At 63.4% G+C, this 16054-nt stretch overlaps 2 protein-coding genes across 5 annotated transcripts in view; one reads left to right on the forward strand and one right to left on the reverse strand.

The window, feature by feature from the left end:
* Nucleotides 1–286: 286 nt before the first annotated feature.
* On the reverse strand, nucleotides 287–2725 carry CLEC11A (C-type lectin domain containing 11A). Its single transcript, XM_003997469.6, has 4 exons — nucleotides 2332–2725; nucleotides 1913–2102; nucleotides 1410–1601; nucleotides 287–972 (listed from the first exon to the last, which is right to left on the reverse strand). The coding sequence occupies exons 1-4, from the start codon at nucleotides 2476–2478 to the stop codon at nucleotides 527–529; spliced, it is 975 nt and encodes a 324-aa protein (XP_003997518.3). The 5' UTR covers nucleotides 2479–2725; the 3' UTR covers nucleotides 287–526.
* A 3797-nt stretch (nucleotides 2726–6522) lies between these two features.
* Nucleotides 6523–16054, forward strand: part of SHANK1 (SH3 and multiple ankyrin repeat domains 1) — a 45604-nt gene continuing 36072 nt past the window's right edge. Inside the window, exons 1-8 of one of the 4 annotated variants that reach the window (XM_045046180.1) lie at nucleotides 6523–6609; nucleotides 9177–9474; nucleotides 9678–9881; nucleotides 10390–10461; nucleotides 11555–11663; nucleotides 11755–11906; nucleotides 13765–13932; nucleotides 14361–14477. In XM_045046180.1, coding sequence (XP_044902115.1) covers nucleotides 9220–9474; nucleotides 9678–9881; nucleotides 10390–10461; nucleotides 11555–11663; nucleotides 11755–11906; nucleotides 13765–13932; nucleotides 14361–14477 — 1077 coding nt within the window. In that variant the 5' untranslated portion in view covers nucleotides 6523–6609; nucleotides 9177–9219. Of the gene's footprint in view, nucleotides 6610–8984; nucleotides 9475–9677; nucleotides 9882–10389; nucleotides 10462–11554; nucleotides 11664–11754; nucleotides 11907–13764; nucleotides 13933–14360; nucleotides 14478–16054 lie in introns of those variants that run through there. The other 3 variants (XM_045046179.1, XM_045046182.1, XM_045046181.1) reach the window with 3 other exon arrangements.

The following is a 16054-nucleotide window of genomic DNA, read 5'->3' on the forward strand; positions in this document are numbered from 1 at the left end:
GCTCTCTTTGACCAAGGCCAAGGCCAAGGCCTGGACAATGATTGACAGGCCCTGTTGTCCCAAAGGCTGTGAGTGGGACCCGATGGGGGTGGAGGCATCAGCTGCGTGTGCAGGAGCGGATGATGTGCGCTCATATGTACATGTGTTCTCCATCATTCTGGTTCTGGGGATCAAATAATACCTGTAAAAGCAGAACGGGACAGGCATCCAAAGGCCAGGGTCGTGCCCTGCCAAGCTTGCCCCTTGACGAGCTAAAGACCAAAAGTGCCTCCACTGCCCGCTCAAGTCAGATTCCACACGTTTTTATTGGCGCCGGACTTAGCCTGGTGCCCGCCGCTCCCCAAAAAAGACACAGGAAAGTCAGGGCTCTCGGCCCCGCGGAAGGCCCCCCGGGATCGCCCAGCCAGGGGGAACACGCTTCCATCCACGGGCAGGGAGAGGGGGAGGGAAGGGCGTTTTAGAAGGATGAAGGGCCCAGCCAAAGGGCGAGTGGTGGGATGGACCGGAGAGGCGAGGACCGGCCCCGCTAGAAGGGGTACTCGCAGACGTAGTACAGGCGGCGTTCGCAGTCGTGGTCCCACCAGGAGCCGTCATCCGAGGCCTGCGCCACGCAGTTCTCGAGCGTGCCGCCGTTGGGCTGGTTGGGGCTGAGCGGGTGCGGCGCGTTGCTGGGCCCGGCGCCGGGCTCCGGACTGGGCGCGCGGTGCCAGGCGAAGAAGGACACGCGCTGGCCGTTCTCGAAGAGGTAGAGTCCCTCGGCGCGCCGGTCGTGCACGCCCAGCCACACCGGCCAGTTGTAGGGAGCAAGCGTCGCGCGCAAGTAGCGGGTAAGCGCTTCCATCTGCTGGCGATCGGCCGGCTGTGCCAGGCTCCCGCCCCGCGCCGCGCAGCGCGCCTGCGCCGCCGCCTGCGCCTCGAAGTCGCGCGAGAGCAGGAAGCACTTGTGGCCGAGGCGCAGCCCCTTTAGGCAGCCTGAGGGGGGAACGGGGCGGGGTCAGGGGCTCCGGAGGCGGGGAGAAGGCGGGGTTAGAGCCTCGGGGGCCGGGCCGGGAGGAGGCGGGGTCAGAACCGCGGGGAGTAAGGAGGCGGAGAGTTAGGACGGCTGGGGGTGGGGCCAGACTTTTGGAATCTGTCTGTAGGGGGCGTGGCGCGGCCCGAGACGGGTACGCTTCACCGCGCGGTAAGGAGCGTACCTCCCCCTCTGCGCGCCAGCTCTCCGCATTCGCTCTCCCCGCTACTCTAAGCTCCGCAGAAGCCAACAAGTGACCTCCAAGTCTCTAGGAACCCGCTCGCCCCGGATACCTTAGGTCCTCACGTCCCCTCAGACGTTTCCGGGCCCCCTCCTCCCACCAGTCCTCCACTTGACCCGCATCGTCCCACTTTCCCCGCCCCGCACGGTGCGGACTCACCCTCTAAGCGGCCATGCTCGCGCTCCGCGCGGCTCTGCGCCTCCTGCAGGGCTTGTACCGCGTCGCGGGTGTCGCCCGCCGCCTCCCGCAGCTGCCGCAGCCCCCTAGTCAACTCGACCATGCGGGTGTCCAACGCGTGCAGACGGACGTGCAGCTGGTGCAGGCCTGCGTCCAGGCCGGCCAGGCGGCCCACTGCGGACAGACAGGGCACACGCTGGACGGGGCCCGAGGGGCGGAGCTGAGGGACCAAAGGACCAGGGGGAACTAAGGCTTCAGGGGACAGAGTTGGGGTAGGGGGTACTCGGGATTCCTGGAATGTAGGGGCCGGTGGGCCTGGGCTCTTGGGAGGCAAGGCTGGACACCCGGAACTCCCAGGGACGTGGGGGGACGGGCACCGGCGGGGTGGTGGACAATTGAAAGGTGCCGGGCCTTGAAAGGACCGTTCATTTTTGAGAAAATGACCACGGAGGCCTGGGGGCAGGATGGAGCTAATGATTACTCACGGATATACGTGACGGTGTCCTCAGGGGTGGGAGAGGGGCTAGGGCCTGTGGTGGGGTTTGTCGTTGTTTCCTCCTCCTCCTCCTCCCCCTGACCGTCCTCCTCGGTGCCCCAGGTCCCTTTGCCTTCTGGGGTTCCCTCAGGATTTTCGTCCCCCCTCCCAGCGGGCAGCCCCAGGGCCTCCTGCAAATGCTGAGGCAGGGGAGGGATGGTTAGGAGCCCAGCTCTATTCTCACTGCCCACACACTCCAGCCACCCCTTTGCAGCAGTAAGCTGGCTCTCTGCCCCTGAGTCCCTTGTCTGAACCCATCATCCCCATCCTTTGAGCCTGCCCCATCTCTCTCCCTGGCCCATTTCCCTAACCCTGGAATACACTCCCTCCCACACCCACAGTTCCCCGGCAGAGTCCTAAGCAACTCACCTTCAGCATCAGGGCCTCCCTCTCCCGCTCCTCCTCCTGGGCGCCTCCCCAGCCCCCCTCCCACTCCCTGTCTGCTCCCCGAGCCCCATGGCTGATGCCCAGGAGCTGAGGGACCACCAGGGCCCCGAGCAGCCAGGCTGCCTGCATCAGGCTGGGCTCCGCAGCACCCAAGGCCGCAAAGGGCTGTCTCTGGGGAGGGGGGATGTCTCTTGGGACTGGAGTGTGTGCAGATCACTAGTCCCTGGTCCCTCTCCCAGCTCTTGTCTCTGTCAGCCCGCCCGTCTGTTCTTCTGTCCGTTGGTCTCTGCTCCTCTGTGTGTGTCTCTCCCCGCCTCTCTTGGCTCCCCCGAGGCCCTGCCTCTGTGGCCGGAAACCTCCAACGTTCCAAAGCCTGGATCCCGCCTTGGGTCTCTCCACATACCCCCCTCTTCCCACTTTCCAGAGCTCACTTCCGCCCTGCTCTTTCCTTCCACCATGGCCAAAAAAGCTCAGATGGCCAGAAGAGAATAGAGCCGGCTCTCCAAGGGATCCTGGGGACACAGCCTCTGCCGAGGAACCCCCTCAGGGGGTTGTTGGGGCTTGGCCCTGCTCCCCACTCCTCCCCCTGGCCACTCCTCGGGAGCAAGGAGACTGCAGGGTCTCCATAAGGTTTTTATTACTCTGTGGCCACCATTGCCCACACACTCTGCCAGAGGAGGTTTTCCCACAGTTCTCAGGCTCTAGGGCGCCTCCTGCCCTCAGATCTCCCATTCTGGCCGGGAGCCCTTGCCCCGACCTGAAAATGAGTGTGTGTGCCTGTCTGCGGGGACACAGGTGAAGAGCGTGCATGTATGTAGGCTGTGTATGCAACTCTAGTGGGTGGGGCTTTGGGATTCGTTTGCTGTACTTTCCTGGAAGCGTCCTGCAGGCCAGGCCCGGGGTGGGGCGATGCTGGGGACTCCAGCTGCTCCCAGACGTGCAGACCATCCCACAAGGTGGGGGGTTGGGGCAGAAGGGAGGCGGAAGGGTGGGGGTGGGGGTGGTGAAGGAAGCTTTCTCCAGGAGGTGGAGTAGACAGACGCAGGCTGGGCGCTGGAGCTCTGAGCATTCAGCCCGGTGCCTCTTCTCCCGCCTGGACCACTGCAGTGGCCTCCTCCTGACTCTCCACCTCCCTTCTCCCGAGCCCCTCCAATCCACGCCGCTTGCCGCAGCCAGAGCCATGCTTCCAAACCGTAAATCAGATCACGTCACTCCCCACTCCCCTGCTCCCCCAGCTTCCCATCATATGCAGGAGGGAAGCCAAACCCGGCAAGAGCCTGGCCTGCCCAGCCTTGTGTGTGTGTGTGTGGGGGGGGTGCTGGGAAGGATGGGCCCTTTACACCTCTGTAAGCTCATCACCCCCACTCCCCCTGGGCCCCCTAGGGGATCCAGCCACACTGGCCTCTTCACTATCTCCTGAATGCCAAGCTCTTTCCTCCCTCAGAGCTTTTACACTGGCCTTTTCCTTCTAGACGCTCTCCTGTTCTCCCCCAGCTCCTTCTCCCTGCTGAGGTCTCAGCTCATCTGAGGCCTTCCCCGACTATCCTATCTCAAGAAGCTGCACTTCCACAAATTAACACCCCATTTTTTATCTTCTTGGTATAATCAAGACCGGCTCCTGTTGTTTGTTTTCTTGTCTGTTGCCTGTCTCCTGCCAACAAAGGCAGTGTAGGTACGTATTCACTGCTGTATCCCTGGAGCTAGCACATAGTAGGTGCTCAATCAGTCTGCTTAGCGAGGACGGAAAAAGCCATTCCTGGCAGGGTAGCGGGTTAGCCAGAAGACTGAAGGCTTGACCACTGTGTTTTGGGGGCACCCCGGGTTCCCTGAGGCAGGTGCACGGGGGCACTGAGGGGTGATAGCCAGGGTGGTGATGAGGGCAGTGGGAGAGGAGCTGGAGAGGCACGGGAAACAGGAGGCCATGCCGTGCCCACTCTGTGCCAGACCTGTGAGTCATTCAGGGCTTTCCCAGCCTGGGCCTGGCTTGTTGTGCCAGCGAGAATGTGGAGCTCACCAGCCAGGGATGGCAGGGCCCGCTCTTCAAGGGAGGAAACTGAGGCTCCGAGAAGGGATGGGGCAACCTGCTGGAGGTCACCAGCATGGCGGCTGCTAGCCAAGGCTTCTGGCTCTACGCAAGGGTCGGGCATCTGCCCTCAGCTGCTGGGAGCCCCAGGAGGGGCCTGGGAAATCCAAGAAATCCAAGAAAGCAGAGGGCAGTGTGACATCGGGCAGGCTGCTCACCACCTCAGAGCCTGGGCCTCTCGGGTGCCCATTAGGGGCCTGGGGAGCCCTCACTAGCAGCTAAAGGCCTCGAGAGATAATGCACGAGCCAGGAAAGGCCTTGTAAACCGTAGAGGGGCACACAGCCTCTCTCGCTGCTGCTGCCAACATGGGCAGCTGTTCTCTCCCTGGGCCCAGATGCTCACCACCTGGGCTGGTGGGTATGCATCCAGAGCGGGGCCTCCTGGGGCTGGGCTGGCTCCTACCCTGGTACCCTGGAGCCCACAGCTGGAGATGCATCCAGAGGCTTCTTAGAACCACCCTCTGCAGGTGTCTGAGCCCCAGCTGGCAGCCCTGGCGGAGCTGGAAGAAGGGTGGGAGCCTGGGCTATGGGGACACTCTCACCCTAAGGGACCTGCCCTGTGTCTGTGGGCATGGCACCAGACTGTGTCTGTGTATGTCCCAGGCACCAGAGACCTGAGCTGCAAGGAGACTTTGGGCATGTCTGTGTATAATGAAGGCGAATACACAACCGTGGCGTGCCTAGTGGTGAACAACAGTGGCATAAAGACCGAACCAGCCTACCTGCCCCTGATCCTTGCTGCCACCTCTTTGTAGCTGGGTGACCTTGGGCGCCAAGCGACTTTGCCTCTCTGTGCCCCAGTTTCCCCCTCTGAGAACGGGGATGGTCAAAGTGCATAGCCCATAGGATTGGTGTGAGAAGTTGATGAGTAAATCCAGAGCAGAGACTGGCACACAGGAAGTGCTCAAGAAACGTCAGCAATAACTATGGAGGGGAGGCAGGGCACGGTGTTGTGCATCCAAATGGGTGTGTGCACACCTGTGTGATGAATTCGGAGGTGGGTGAGTGTGGTGGAGCCGCAGGCACACGTGGTTGTGCGTCTCCGTTTCTGGGTTTCGTGTGAGCTGGAGATCTGAGCATGCACACCTGGGTGCGTGCCCTTGTTGGGGGAGGGGTGGGTAAATGCTGTGCGGCATGTATGCTCTGGCATGCGCGTGTGACATGTACGTGTTGTAGTGCGGTGTGTTTGTGGTGATGTGCCCACAGGGAGGTTAGGTCATGCACGCCCTGGACAGTGTGTGCATGGGTAACGTCTGCACGTGCAGGGCCAGCTAGTGACTCTATGCACCTGTGCCTTGGGGGAAGATGTTTGTGTGTGTGCGTGCGTGCGTGTGTGTGTGTGTGTGTGTGTGTGTGTGTGTGTTTGGAGAGGGACAGGACGGGAATCTATAGCTCTCACCATCCAATTTGGAGGAGCAGAGTCTAGCAACAAATATTTATCGCGCCCTACTGTGTGTAGAGGGGGTGGGAGACGCTCTGGGAAGGGGCGGTCCTGGGGTGTGTGTGTGGAGCGAACCCTTAGGGGGGCGGGGCCGCAAGGTCCGGGTAGGGGGGCAAGCAGGGGTAGAGCCGGCTTGGGCTAGCTGGTGGCGACGGGGAGTGGTGGGGGAGGGCAGGGGGAGGGGGTGGAGCCGGCGGGGGGGGGGATGGGCGAGGTTTGGGGGCGCGGGGAGGGGCGATGTCTCCTCCACCGGCTCCGGAGGGAGGGGAGAGGGCGGAGGGAGGGGAGGGAAGGAGAGAGGGAGGGAGGGAGAGAGAGAGACAGGGTGAGGGAGAGACGGTGAGAGCGAGAGAGCGAGAAGGGAGGCAGAGGAGGCGCGGAGCGGGCGGCGGCGGCGGCGGCGGCCTGAGGAAGAGGAGGAGGAAGAACAGGCGGAGACGCGGCGCCCGGAGCCGGCCGGACCGAGCCGGGGGCGGGCTAGCTCCGAGGGGCGCGGCGGCCGCGGCAGAAGGGGGGGCGCTCTGCGGATGGCCAGGCCCGGCCCGCGGGGGGGGTGAGGTCCTCGGCCCCCCCGCCCTCCCCCCCGGCCCCCGCCCGCCCCCTCCCCGGCCCGCTCGCCCTCCGGGGCGGTGGGGCATGGCCTGAGGGTCCCCCGTCTCCGGGGGGGTGGGGGGTGGGGGGAGGGGGGAGGGGCCGCGGGCGCCGCCGACCGGGACTCAGCAGCCCCGCCAGGCAGGTAAGGGGGTCGAGAACCCGGGGTTTTGGGGGGAGCTGCGGGGCCGGGGCCGGGGCCGCGGGAGGGGGCGGGGGCGCCCCGGACGTCCTTGGCCGGGCGCCGGGCTCCGGGCCCGGGTGTGCGGTGAGGGGTGGGGGTAAGGTGGGGAGCGTTGCCCCGGGCGACGCCAAATTGGGTTACGCCCAGGTCCCCGGTGCCCCGTCCCAGATACCAGACTTAGGAGGATGCGCCCCCCAGCCCCCGCCAGCAGACCCCCCCCCCCCCCGCCCCAGCCCAAACCCGCTTCCCCGCGCTCCCAGGCCAAGGGCTCGGTCGCGGTACCCACCTCCTGGCCCTGCCCGGCCACTCCCCCGCCTCGCCCACCCCGGCCTACCGGGGCCCCTAGACCCCTTCCGTAGACCCACCGCGCGAGGCCCCTCCCCCAGGTCACCCTGGTCCCCCGCCCCTCCGTCGAGGGTCTGGGCCTTGGCCTCCTCCGCCCCCTTCGACCCCCTCTAGCTCGGGCTTCACCTTCTAGGCTCCTCCGATCCCTTCCCACCCCCTTCCAAGCTCCCCCCTCATTCCCACCCGTCTCCGCTCCCTTCTCCACCGGCCGGCGCGCCCCCTCGGCTCCCGCCTCCGAGTCCCGCTCCCGGGTGCCCCCGCCCCCTCTCCCCGGCCCAGGGCTCTCCCCCACCAGTTTCTCGGCCCCAGCCCCGGCTCCTCTCCCCGCCTTTCCCCGCCTCTCTCCGCCTCCATTCATTCTCCCGGGCCCCGCTCTCGGCCACGCCAGCCGCCCCCTGTCCCCCCGCACCCTCCAGGGCACCCCCTCTCTCCCCTTCTCCACCACCCCCCCCCCCCCCCGCCGATTCCTCAGCCCGTCTCAGTACCAGCTGCGTGCCAGCTATTCTTAGCCGCGGAGCGTTTGATTCATGCCGCCCCGGCGGAGTGTGCCCGCTCCCTCCCTCGGGCCTGAGGGGGAGGGGCCGGAGTCGGTCTGGGGGGTTGGGGGCAGCCGCACGGCGGGGGGAGCCGCCGGGGCCAGCTTTGCTTTCATCCCACTGGCCACCCCATTAGTGCCCGGTTGAAGCCGGGGTCAGCCAGGGTCAGCCGAGGGGGAGTGGCATTGGGCTCCAGGCCCGGAGGTGGGAGGTGGAGTCCGGCGGGTAGGAGGCCTGGCAGGGAGGGGGGGCTCCGCAAGGCCAAGGTGGGGCAGTTCAGCTGGGTACCTGGAGAGGGAGGGGGCTTCGCAGCCGGGCCACTCATGGGGGAGGGGTCGGCCGGCTGGTGGTTAGGCTGCTCGCTCACCCACAGCTCTTGGAACTGTCCTCCCCGAACACTCATTTTGTCTTCCCGCCCCCAACCCCCCCAGCCCATCCCCACTCCCCCAAAGTCAGCAGTACCCTCCACTGCTTCCCATCTCCATGGCAACGGTGCAGGAGCTGGGCCTGGTGTGGGGGGGAGGGACCAGACCAGACATTCTGGTTTCCGGTGCTGGGGTGGGAGACAGGGAGATGAGGGAGGCGGACCCCATTTGGGACCCAGGCTTCTAAGGCCACCTCGGGAGAGAACAGTGGGGATCTGGAGATGACCTCCCACCCCAGTCCTCCAGACCGGCACCCCACTTCTTAGCCTCCCTCCCAGCCCCCCCACCCCCACCCCCAGTCTCCCTCAGAGTGGATCCACCTGTACCGGGCAATGTCCAGCCACCTGTCCTGTAGTGCCAGTCCTCAAATGTGCCCACAGGTTATCCGCAGCCACCCTAAGCTGACCCAGGCCACCGCACTACGGTCTCCAGACAGCCCTCCCAGGCCAGTCTCCCCACCCACCCACCCCCGTCTCGAAATGCCCCCAACAACCTGCCTAGGCCACCCCTCGTGGCTCCCTTGGGGGCACGCCACGAATGATACTCTGCCCCATGACACCCTCATCTTAGCACCCCTGCTCCCCTGGGACACCGATTCCCAGCAGTCCCCTGCACACGCTGTCAGCCACACTTCGGTGAAGTCACCGGTTCCACCCGCTGCCGGGCACCACTCCCAAGCAACACGCGGCTCCCACTTCTGCCGCCCCAGGCTCTCGGCACCTCTGTCCCCCCATTACTACATCTCAGCCTCCCCCCAACCCCCTCCGCCAGCTGGCCAGGAGGAGGAGGAGGACGGGAGGGCCTCGGGTGAGGGGCCAGGCTGGGGCCAGGAGGGTAGGATGCCGGTGGGTCGTCCACCTGTCTGTCCTCAGCTAATTTTAGCTGCATTTTCCGTGGCCTGCCAAAGTGGGCCAGTAGCTCCCGCGGTGATTCTGCGGTTTCTGGGACACTGCCACGCTGGGTCAGCGGCAAAGTGGGGCGCAGGAGGGGTGGGGGGCTGCGAGCAGGGCCAAGGGCAGGGAAGGAGACGCGCTCGAAGCATGGCAGCGATGGGCGTGTGTGTGAGCAGAGGCAGCTGGAGTATCTGGGGGTGTGTCCAGCCTCCTTCCTGCCGACCTGGGGCATGTGGGGCGGCTGCCCTAGACCACTTGTCTGTGAGGGTGCCTGTGGCCTCCGAGGGGTCCCGGGTCCCTCATCTGACAGCCACCCTTGGCCCCGGCAGCCGCCTGTGATGCTGCTGTCCCCTGTCGCCCCGTGGCCCCACGATGACCCACAGCCCCGCGTCAAGCGAGGACGAGGAACGCCACAGTGCCAGCGAGTGTCCCGAGGGGGGCTCAGAGTCCGACAGCTCCCCAGACGGGCCCAGCAGAGGCCCCCGGGGGACCCGGGGCCAGGGCAGCGGGGCACCTGGTAGTCTGGCCTCCACCCGAGGCCTCCAGGGCCGCTCCATGTCTGTCCCGGACGACGCCCACTTCAGCATGATGGTCTTCAGGATTGGCATCCCGGACCTGCACCAGACAGTGAGTGACTGACTGCCTGCCGGCCAGCGGGGGACAGGGCCCCAAGCCCACACGACGAGGCTGCTGGTGCTGGGTGTCCTCCCACTTGGGCCCCATCTCCAGGTCCCCGACATGCTTCCCCCAGCTGCCCCTCCTGTCCCCAGAATCACCCCCAGGCCCTTTCCAAGCCACCTCAGGCTCTTCCCTGTCACCTCCTCAACCAGAAATGTCTCCGCTTCAACCCTGATGCCACCATCTGGACAGCCAAGCAACAGGTGCTCTGCGCCCTGAGCGAGAGCCTGCAGGATGTGCTCAACTACGGTCTGTTCCAGCCGGCCACCTCCGGCCGCGATGCCAACTTTCTGGAGGAGGAGCGGCTGCTTCGAGAGTACCCCCAGTCTTTTGAGAAGGGGGTGCCCTACCTGGAGGTGAGGCCCACAGCCTTCCCAGCCTGGCCGCAGGGGAGAGAAGGCATGCCCCATTTTTCTCCCAGTCAGGCCCTGGCAAGGGAAAACCCAGTGGGCTCTTCCACATCCCTTAAGCATTAGAGTCAGAGAGGCCTGAGTTCAAATGACGATCCGTTCTGCCTCTGACCAACAGAGTGGCCTTGGGCAAGTCACTTCCCTGCCCCAGACTCCTCCTCGCCTTTCAAAGTGGGAAAGGATTCACAGTTACAGTAGGTGTTCTAGAACATTCTGTGTGGGGTCCAGACTCCCTACTCCTTCACGTTAGGGGTTGCGGTCCACATACTCCACAGCAGCCCCGCACTCCTCTGCCTGCCCAGCCAAGGCTCCAGGGCCTTTTCCACCCTGACCCTGAGCTGACCACCTCCCCCTCCATCCCCCCCTGCCCCCGGCTCAGAAGGAGCCCAGCCTCCTCCCCAGGCCCCTGATTCTGAGTCTCTGTGTCTCTCCCCCCATACACCCCTGGCCACAGTTCCGATACAAGACCCGGGTTTACAAACAGACCAACCTGGATGAGAAGCAACTGGCCAAATTGCACACGAAGGTGAGAGAACCCTACCCCGCAGCAGCCCCCCCACAGAGACCTGGAGCCTTTCCCACTGTCTCTCTCACCTCTGTGCAACAGCCCTCCAACACTCCCTGATCCCCTTCTGTTCCTCTGCCAGGGTCCCCCAGTGACTTGAGATGCTGTGTGGCGTTGGGGACGGCCCCAGATGCCAACCGTGTTATCTCCACCCTGGGGGCTCAACTCCCCTCTCTGGCCTGCATTCTCCCGCCCAGGCCCCTGGCTCCCGCTTTCTTCATCCTCAGATGCTCCCTTCTCGTCTTCTGGGTCCCCCGTATCCACGCAGGGCACCTGCCTGCCCCCCACCCTCTGGCCTGAACTCTGACACCCAGTGTCCCTCTGCCTCAGTTGCTGTTTCATACACAGCCCGCGGCTCCCCCAATTCCGTAGCCTAAACCTCTCCCAGATCCGGGGATGTCCCCCGCCCCCAGCCACATCTGGCTATCTTGCCCTCCAGGACTCTGACCAGATGTCCCCTGTGCCTCCCCCGGTCCCCTAAGAACTGGGAGGAAGCGGGGCGGGGGGAGCTGCTTTAGTCCGAGGTGAAGTGAAGGATTCTTGACTCTTGGGAAAAAAGCCTCCCTGTCCCCTCCTCCCCCCCCACCCCTCCCCCACCATGCATTTGTCTCTGTCGCCCCCCCAAATATTCCATCCCTCCAGACCTGCGCCATCCACTCCCGGAGCCACCGGCCATACACGGCTCCCGAACACACGCGGTGTCGCAGGCCCAAACTGAGCCTCGCTGCGAGTGTGAAATGCACACCGGATTTCGAAGACTCAGTTCCCCCCCAAAAACGTAAAACGTCTCGTTAAAACACTGCCTATGGATTACCTGTCGACACGGTACTATTGCGGATATGTTAGGTTAAAGAGATACGTCGTCAAAACGAATTTCCGTGCGACCAATGGTGCCCCTTGCTTTTTTTTTTTTTTTTAAAGGTGGCTACTAGAGAGTTTTCAGTGCCACACGCGGCTCGCTGTGTATTTCCACTGGACAGCGCTGCTCAAGACCCCAGCTTTTCTCCCCTTGCTCCCTGACTGGCCTGTCTTCTCTCTCTTGTCCATGGCTCAGACGGGGTTGAAGAAGTTCCTGGAATACGTGCAGCTCGGGACGTCCGACAAGGTGGCAAGGCTGCTGGACAAGGGGCTGGACCCCAATTATCACGACTCGGATTCGGGAGGTAAGGAGGAAAACCAGGGGCTTTGGAAGAGGTGGGGAGCCGAGAAACGAGGCCTAAGGGCTGCGCGTGACTGGCCTTTTCTGCCCCTCAGAGACCCCCCTGACGCTGGCAGCCCAGACCGAAGGCTCCGTAGAGGTGATTCGAACCCTGTGCCTGGGAGGGGCCCACATCGACTTCCGGGCCCGGGATGGCATGACCGCGCTGCACAAGGCCGCGTGTGCCCGTCACTGCCTGGCTCTCACGGTGAGGTGCCAGACCCCGGGGACCCGCCCCCAGACTCGGTGTCTCCCCCAGTACGCTGAAGCCAGTGAGCTAATTGCCCCAGACCCGCCCCCTCCTCCCCTTCATCTGCCTTGACCCCACGAAGCCACCTGACCTCCCCTTTGCTTCTCATCCCGCCTCCTGGATGTCCCCTGCCGCGTCCCCGTCCCCGTGGGGATGCCACTTCTGCTCTTTCCTCAGACTCCTCTCCCTTTTCCATTAGTTCTTTCTCGAACCTCAGGTCTTTAGGTTTGTTAAAAATAGTCTCTCTTCGTGTCTCAAATACAAAGCCCCTTTCCATAGACTGACAAACACACAGTTCCCCCCCCACCCCCGCCTGTTGTCACTCCTCCAGTGGAACCCGAGACCCTCTGGTGACCCCCGGGGATGCCCACCCTACAGCTGATTGTCACACGGACCTTTCCCCTGGAAGGGCCCCAGTAGATCATAATACCTATACTCTCCCGACACCCAGACCTTCTTGTACCCTCTGATCGAGCTCACCACCAGCCCTGCCTCAGTCTCCCCGAAGTGTAGACCCTCCTCTGTTCCTTAAAATACAGAGTGAGCTCTAGACACAGACCCCTCAACACACACCCTGCAAACACAGCCTCTCGCCCTGTTCAGTAACTAAAACGCACTTTCCCAGACGCACCGTATACCCGCAAGATACATACATGGAGGGGGCTTACATGGTCTTATTTTAAACTCCTCTCCCTCTCTCCTCCCCCACCCCACCGCCACCCGATGGCACGTGATTCCTTCTTCATACACAGGTCAGGATAGACCGCCCCCCGCAAAGACACACCGCTGTTGAGAAACACCCTAACTCACAGATGCTCCAGTTTAATGGACCCTCCCTTCCCTTTTCCAGCTCTTTCTTGAAGCCCCTAAATGCGGACACCAGCCACAAAGATCTGGCTTTATGCCCCTGGAATTGACAAACCCTCTATATGTACCTCCAGTGCACTCCCTTCCCCCCAAGACAGCTCCTGCTCTCACCCCGCACCCCCGGCCTCCAGACCCGTGCTGTCCAACCCAGTAGCCACTAGCCACACGGGGGCCGTCCGGATTTCAATTAACTACAATGAGCTAGGGCGAACGTGTCTGTTCCCCGGGCGCCGTAGCACGCTCGAGCGCTCGGGAGCCCACAAGGGGCCGTAGATCGCTTCCGTCACCGCAGAGGTTCTGGTGGACAGCGAGGCTGTGGGCTGTCTTCACAGGGCTGCTGCCAACACCTCCCTCTAAAGATGCTCAGCTCCACCGGCCGCTGTGCCCGGAGCTGTTACTCGAGTGAGACACCCCCCCCCCCGCCCCGCCGCTGCCGCCCCAGCATGGCTGGCGCGGCTCACCTTGGTCCCAGCTAACCCTTTTTCCCAGGTCTCCCTCTGCGTCCCACTCTCGGGGATCCTGATCCTAACAACACCTCCTGCTTAGCCAGGGGTCCTCCTGCGTCCAGATTCTGTTCTCTCGGGTGGCCCCCCAACCATCCGGCTGCTGTGATGCACTGAGGCACCAGACTCCTTCAGTGGCTCATCCAAAGCCAGCCTCAGCAGGGGGGCGTGGGGGGTGGGGGTGGGGGGGGCGGGGGGGGAAGGTTGGGCAGGACGTCAGAGTGGGAAGGTCCTCTGGAGGCATCTTCCCAGCCCCTTCATTGCTCCCTTCGTGGGGGAGGCCCTGAGAGGGGAAGGGCCAGGCTCAAGGTCAGACAAGGGCATTCATGCAGACTCCCAAACCACCTTGGCCAGTGTGGGTCACCCGCGACTCCCTGCCCGACTGGCCCTTCAGAACAAACCAGTACTGCCAGCGTGACCGTTTTCTGTCTGGTCTCTCTCTTCAGGCACTCCTGGACCTTGGGGGCTCCCCCAACTACAAGGACCGCCGAGGCCTGACCCCTCTGTTCCATACGGCTATGGTGGGGGGTGACCCCCGCTGCTGCGAGCTGCTCCTGTACAACAGGGCCCAGCTGGGCATAGCTGATGAGAACGGCTGGCAGGAGATTCACCAGGTGCTCCAGACTCGGCCAGGAGGGGTTCGCGGTGTGTGCATGGGGGGCACCTGGGCCCTGATCGGGTCTGGTGCAAAGGGGATCCAGACGCTGGGGATCTAGATGCTGGGGTCCTCATAGAGTATGGGGGTGGGAGTAGCATGGGCCCCAAAGAGAAAAAGGTGAGGGAGTCAGCACCAGGGCCCTAAGAGGGCATGGGCTCAGGATTGGACATCTCGATCTCTGGCATGGGTGGGGGGTGGTCTCTTGAGCCTCTCGAGGAGCCTATCCAGACGCCTGGGTCTTGGAATGACTCGTGAAGCTGATGGCGCGGGTCCCTGGGCGGAAACAGAGGAGGAAAGGAGAGGGGTTTCCTGGACTCAGGATCTAGACAGAGGCCATGGTTGGGAGAGTCTGATCCGGCCTCCTGGGTTTCCTGTCCTCCCCAGGCCTGCCAGCGAGGCCACTCTCAGCACCTGGAACACCTGCTCTTCTATGGGGCTGAGCCGGGAGCCCAGAATGCCTCGGGGAACACGGCCTTGCACATCTGCGCCCTCTACAATAAGGTCTGCTCTGGCAGAGCCCGCCCAGGCCCTCCTCCTGACTCTAGCCTCCCTGCCCTCTGTCCCTTCACTATTTCATTAATTCATCCATCCATCCACCCATCCATTCATCCATTCATTCACTCATCCATTCATTCGTTCGCTCAGCAGATACTTGCTGAGCACCTTCCCCATGTCAGGCCCAGAGCGGGACGCTGAGGACCAAGCAGTGAGTGAGACAGACGTTCCTGTCACAATCCAGAGTGTTCAGAGGGAGGTCCCAGGGAATGCAGGTCCCCGGGGGGAAGCCAGATCTGGGCTCGGCCTTGGACCTGGGGTGGAGGTGGCTCTCTGGAAAATGTGCCACCTGTGCTAAGAGAAGTGGGAGTGAGCCAAGTAGGAAGGCGAGAAAGGGTATTCTCGGCGGTGGGCACAGGTGGAGAGGAGAGAGCATCAGGAGGCACCTACTGTGTGCAGTGCGTGCGGGGGCCACCGCAGGGGACAGAGGAAGGGCCAGACCACAGCTCTGAGGGGGACGAGAGCATGTTGCGGGTTGTAGCAATTCGGGGCCGGGTGGACAGTCCCCACCTCAGGAGCCACGAGTGGAGGTGAGCAGTAAAGGGCCGGGAGGGGCCTCGTGTACCTGCCCCCTTGCGGCTGTGACCCCTGCCCTCGGTGATCCTGGGTCAGCCCCCTCAGTCTTTCCACCTGTTGTAGGGGCTTCCTGCCCTCGGAGGGTTGCCTCGGGGACTTGGGAAGACGGGGCTTGGCGCACAGGTGCTGGTCTGTCAAGCCCTTCTTCCCCTCCTCCAGGAAGCCTTCCAAGACAGCGCCAGCCCCTTCTGCCGCATCAGAACTTGCAGTGCCGGGGACGTGGCAGGTAGCCACGTGCCGCCTTGTGGCAGCAAGCAGTCTGCGCTGCCGGGAGAGGACTCAGTGTTTGTCAAACCCGACCAACGCGGTGCTGTCACTGCCCCTCCCTGGTGGTTCCGTCTCTCCTGCTCCCTGACACCGGCCTTGAGCCCAGATTCCCTGACGGCACGGCTTATGTGCATGTCCCGTGGGCAGACCGGGGTCCCCCTGACAAGCGCCGTGCCCTCTCCAAGGCTCCGTCCTCTCCCTGAAATGGGGGTAATGGCGGCTGATTGAAGGCGATGAGATATCATGGACGTTAAGCGCTCGTCCCCAGAAGGCAACGTCATTGTCATTACCTCTCTCAGTCAGGATCCAGTCAGGAGACACAAACCGTACCATTCATTTGAACGGGGAAGATTCAGTGTAAAGAATTATAGGGCGGGAACAATTACCCTCAGGGGGTCGGATGAGCCAGTTAATTTTCCCTCCTTGAGGTTTCCCTCCCTGTGAAATGGGTCCGTAACACCTACCGTACAAAGGATCACGTGGGTGAATGTTGTGCTCGCTCTCGGCAAGATGCCTAATGAATCGGTGCTTGACAGAGTTCTTCGTCTGCTTTTCTCCCCTTGTCTTCCCTCTCAGACTTTAAGTTTCGCCAGGGCCAGAGCCGGGTCTGACAGATTTCCTCCCTCCCTCCTCCTCCGGCCTCCTGACATGCCCGTCCCCCCCCCCCCGTCCCCTGGTGG

This window comes from Felis catus, chromosome E2 (assembly GCF_018350175.1).
Source record: "Felis catus isolate Fca126 chromosome E2, F.catus_Fca126_mat1.0, whole genome shotgun sequence".
Classification (NCBI taxonomy): domain Eukaryota; kingdom Metazoa; phylum Chordata; class Mammalia; order Carnivora; family Felidae; genus Felis; species Felis catus.

Coding starts and splice junctions, on each gene's coding strand:
- CLEC11A (XM_003997469.6), bottom strand. CDS start 2,478: ATGCAGGCAGCCTGGCTGCTCGGGGCCCTGGTGGTCCCTCAGCTCCTG. Junction 1,602..1,912: donor GGACACCGTCACGTATATCC/GTGAGTAATCAT, acceptor GTCTGTCCGCAG/TGGGCCGCCTGGCCGGCCTG. Junction 973..1,409: donor CGAGCATGGCCGCTTAGAGG/GTGAGTCCGCAC, acceptor TTCCCCCCTCAG/GCTGCCTAAAGGGGCTGCGC.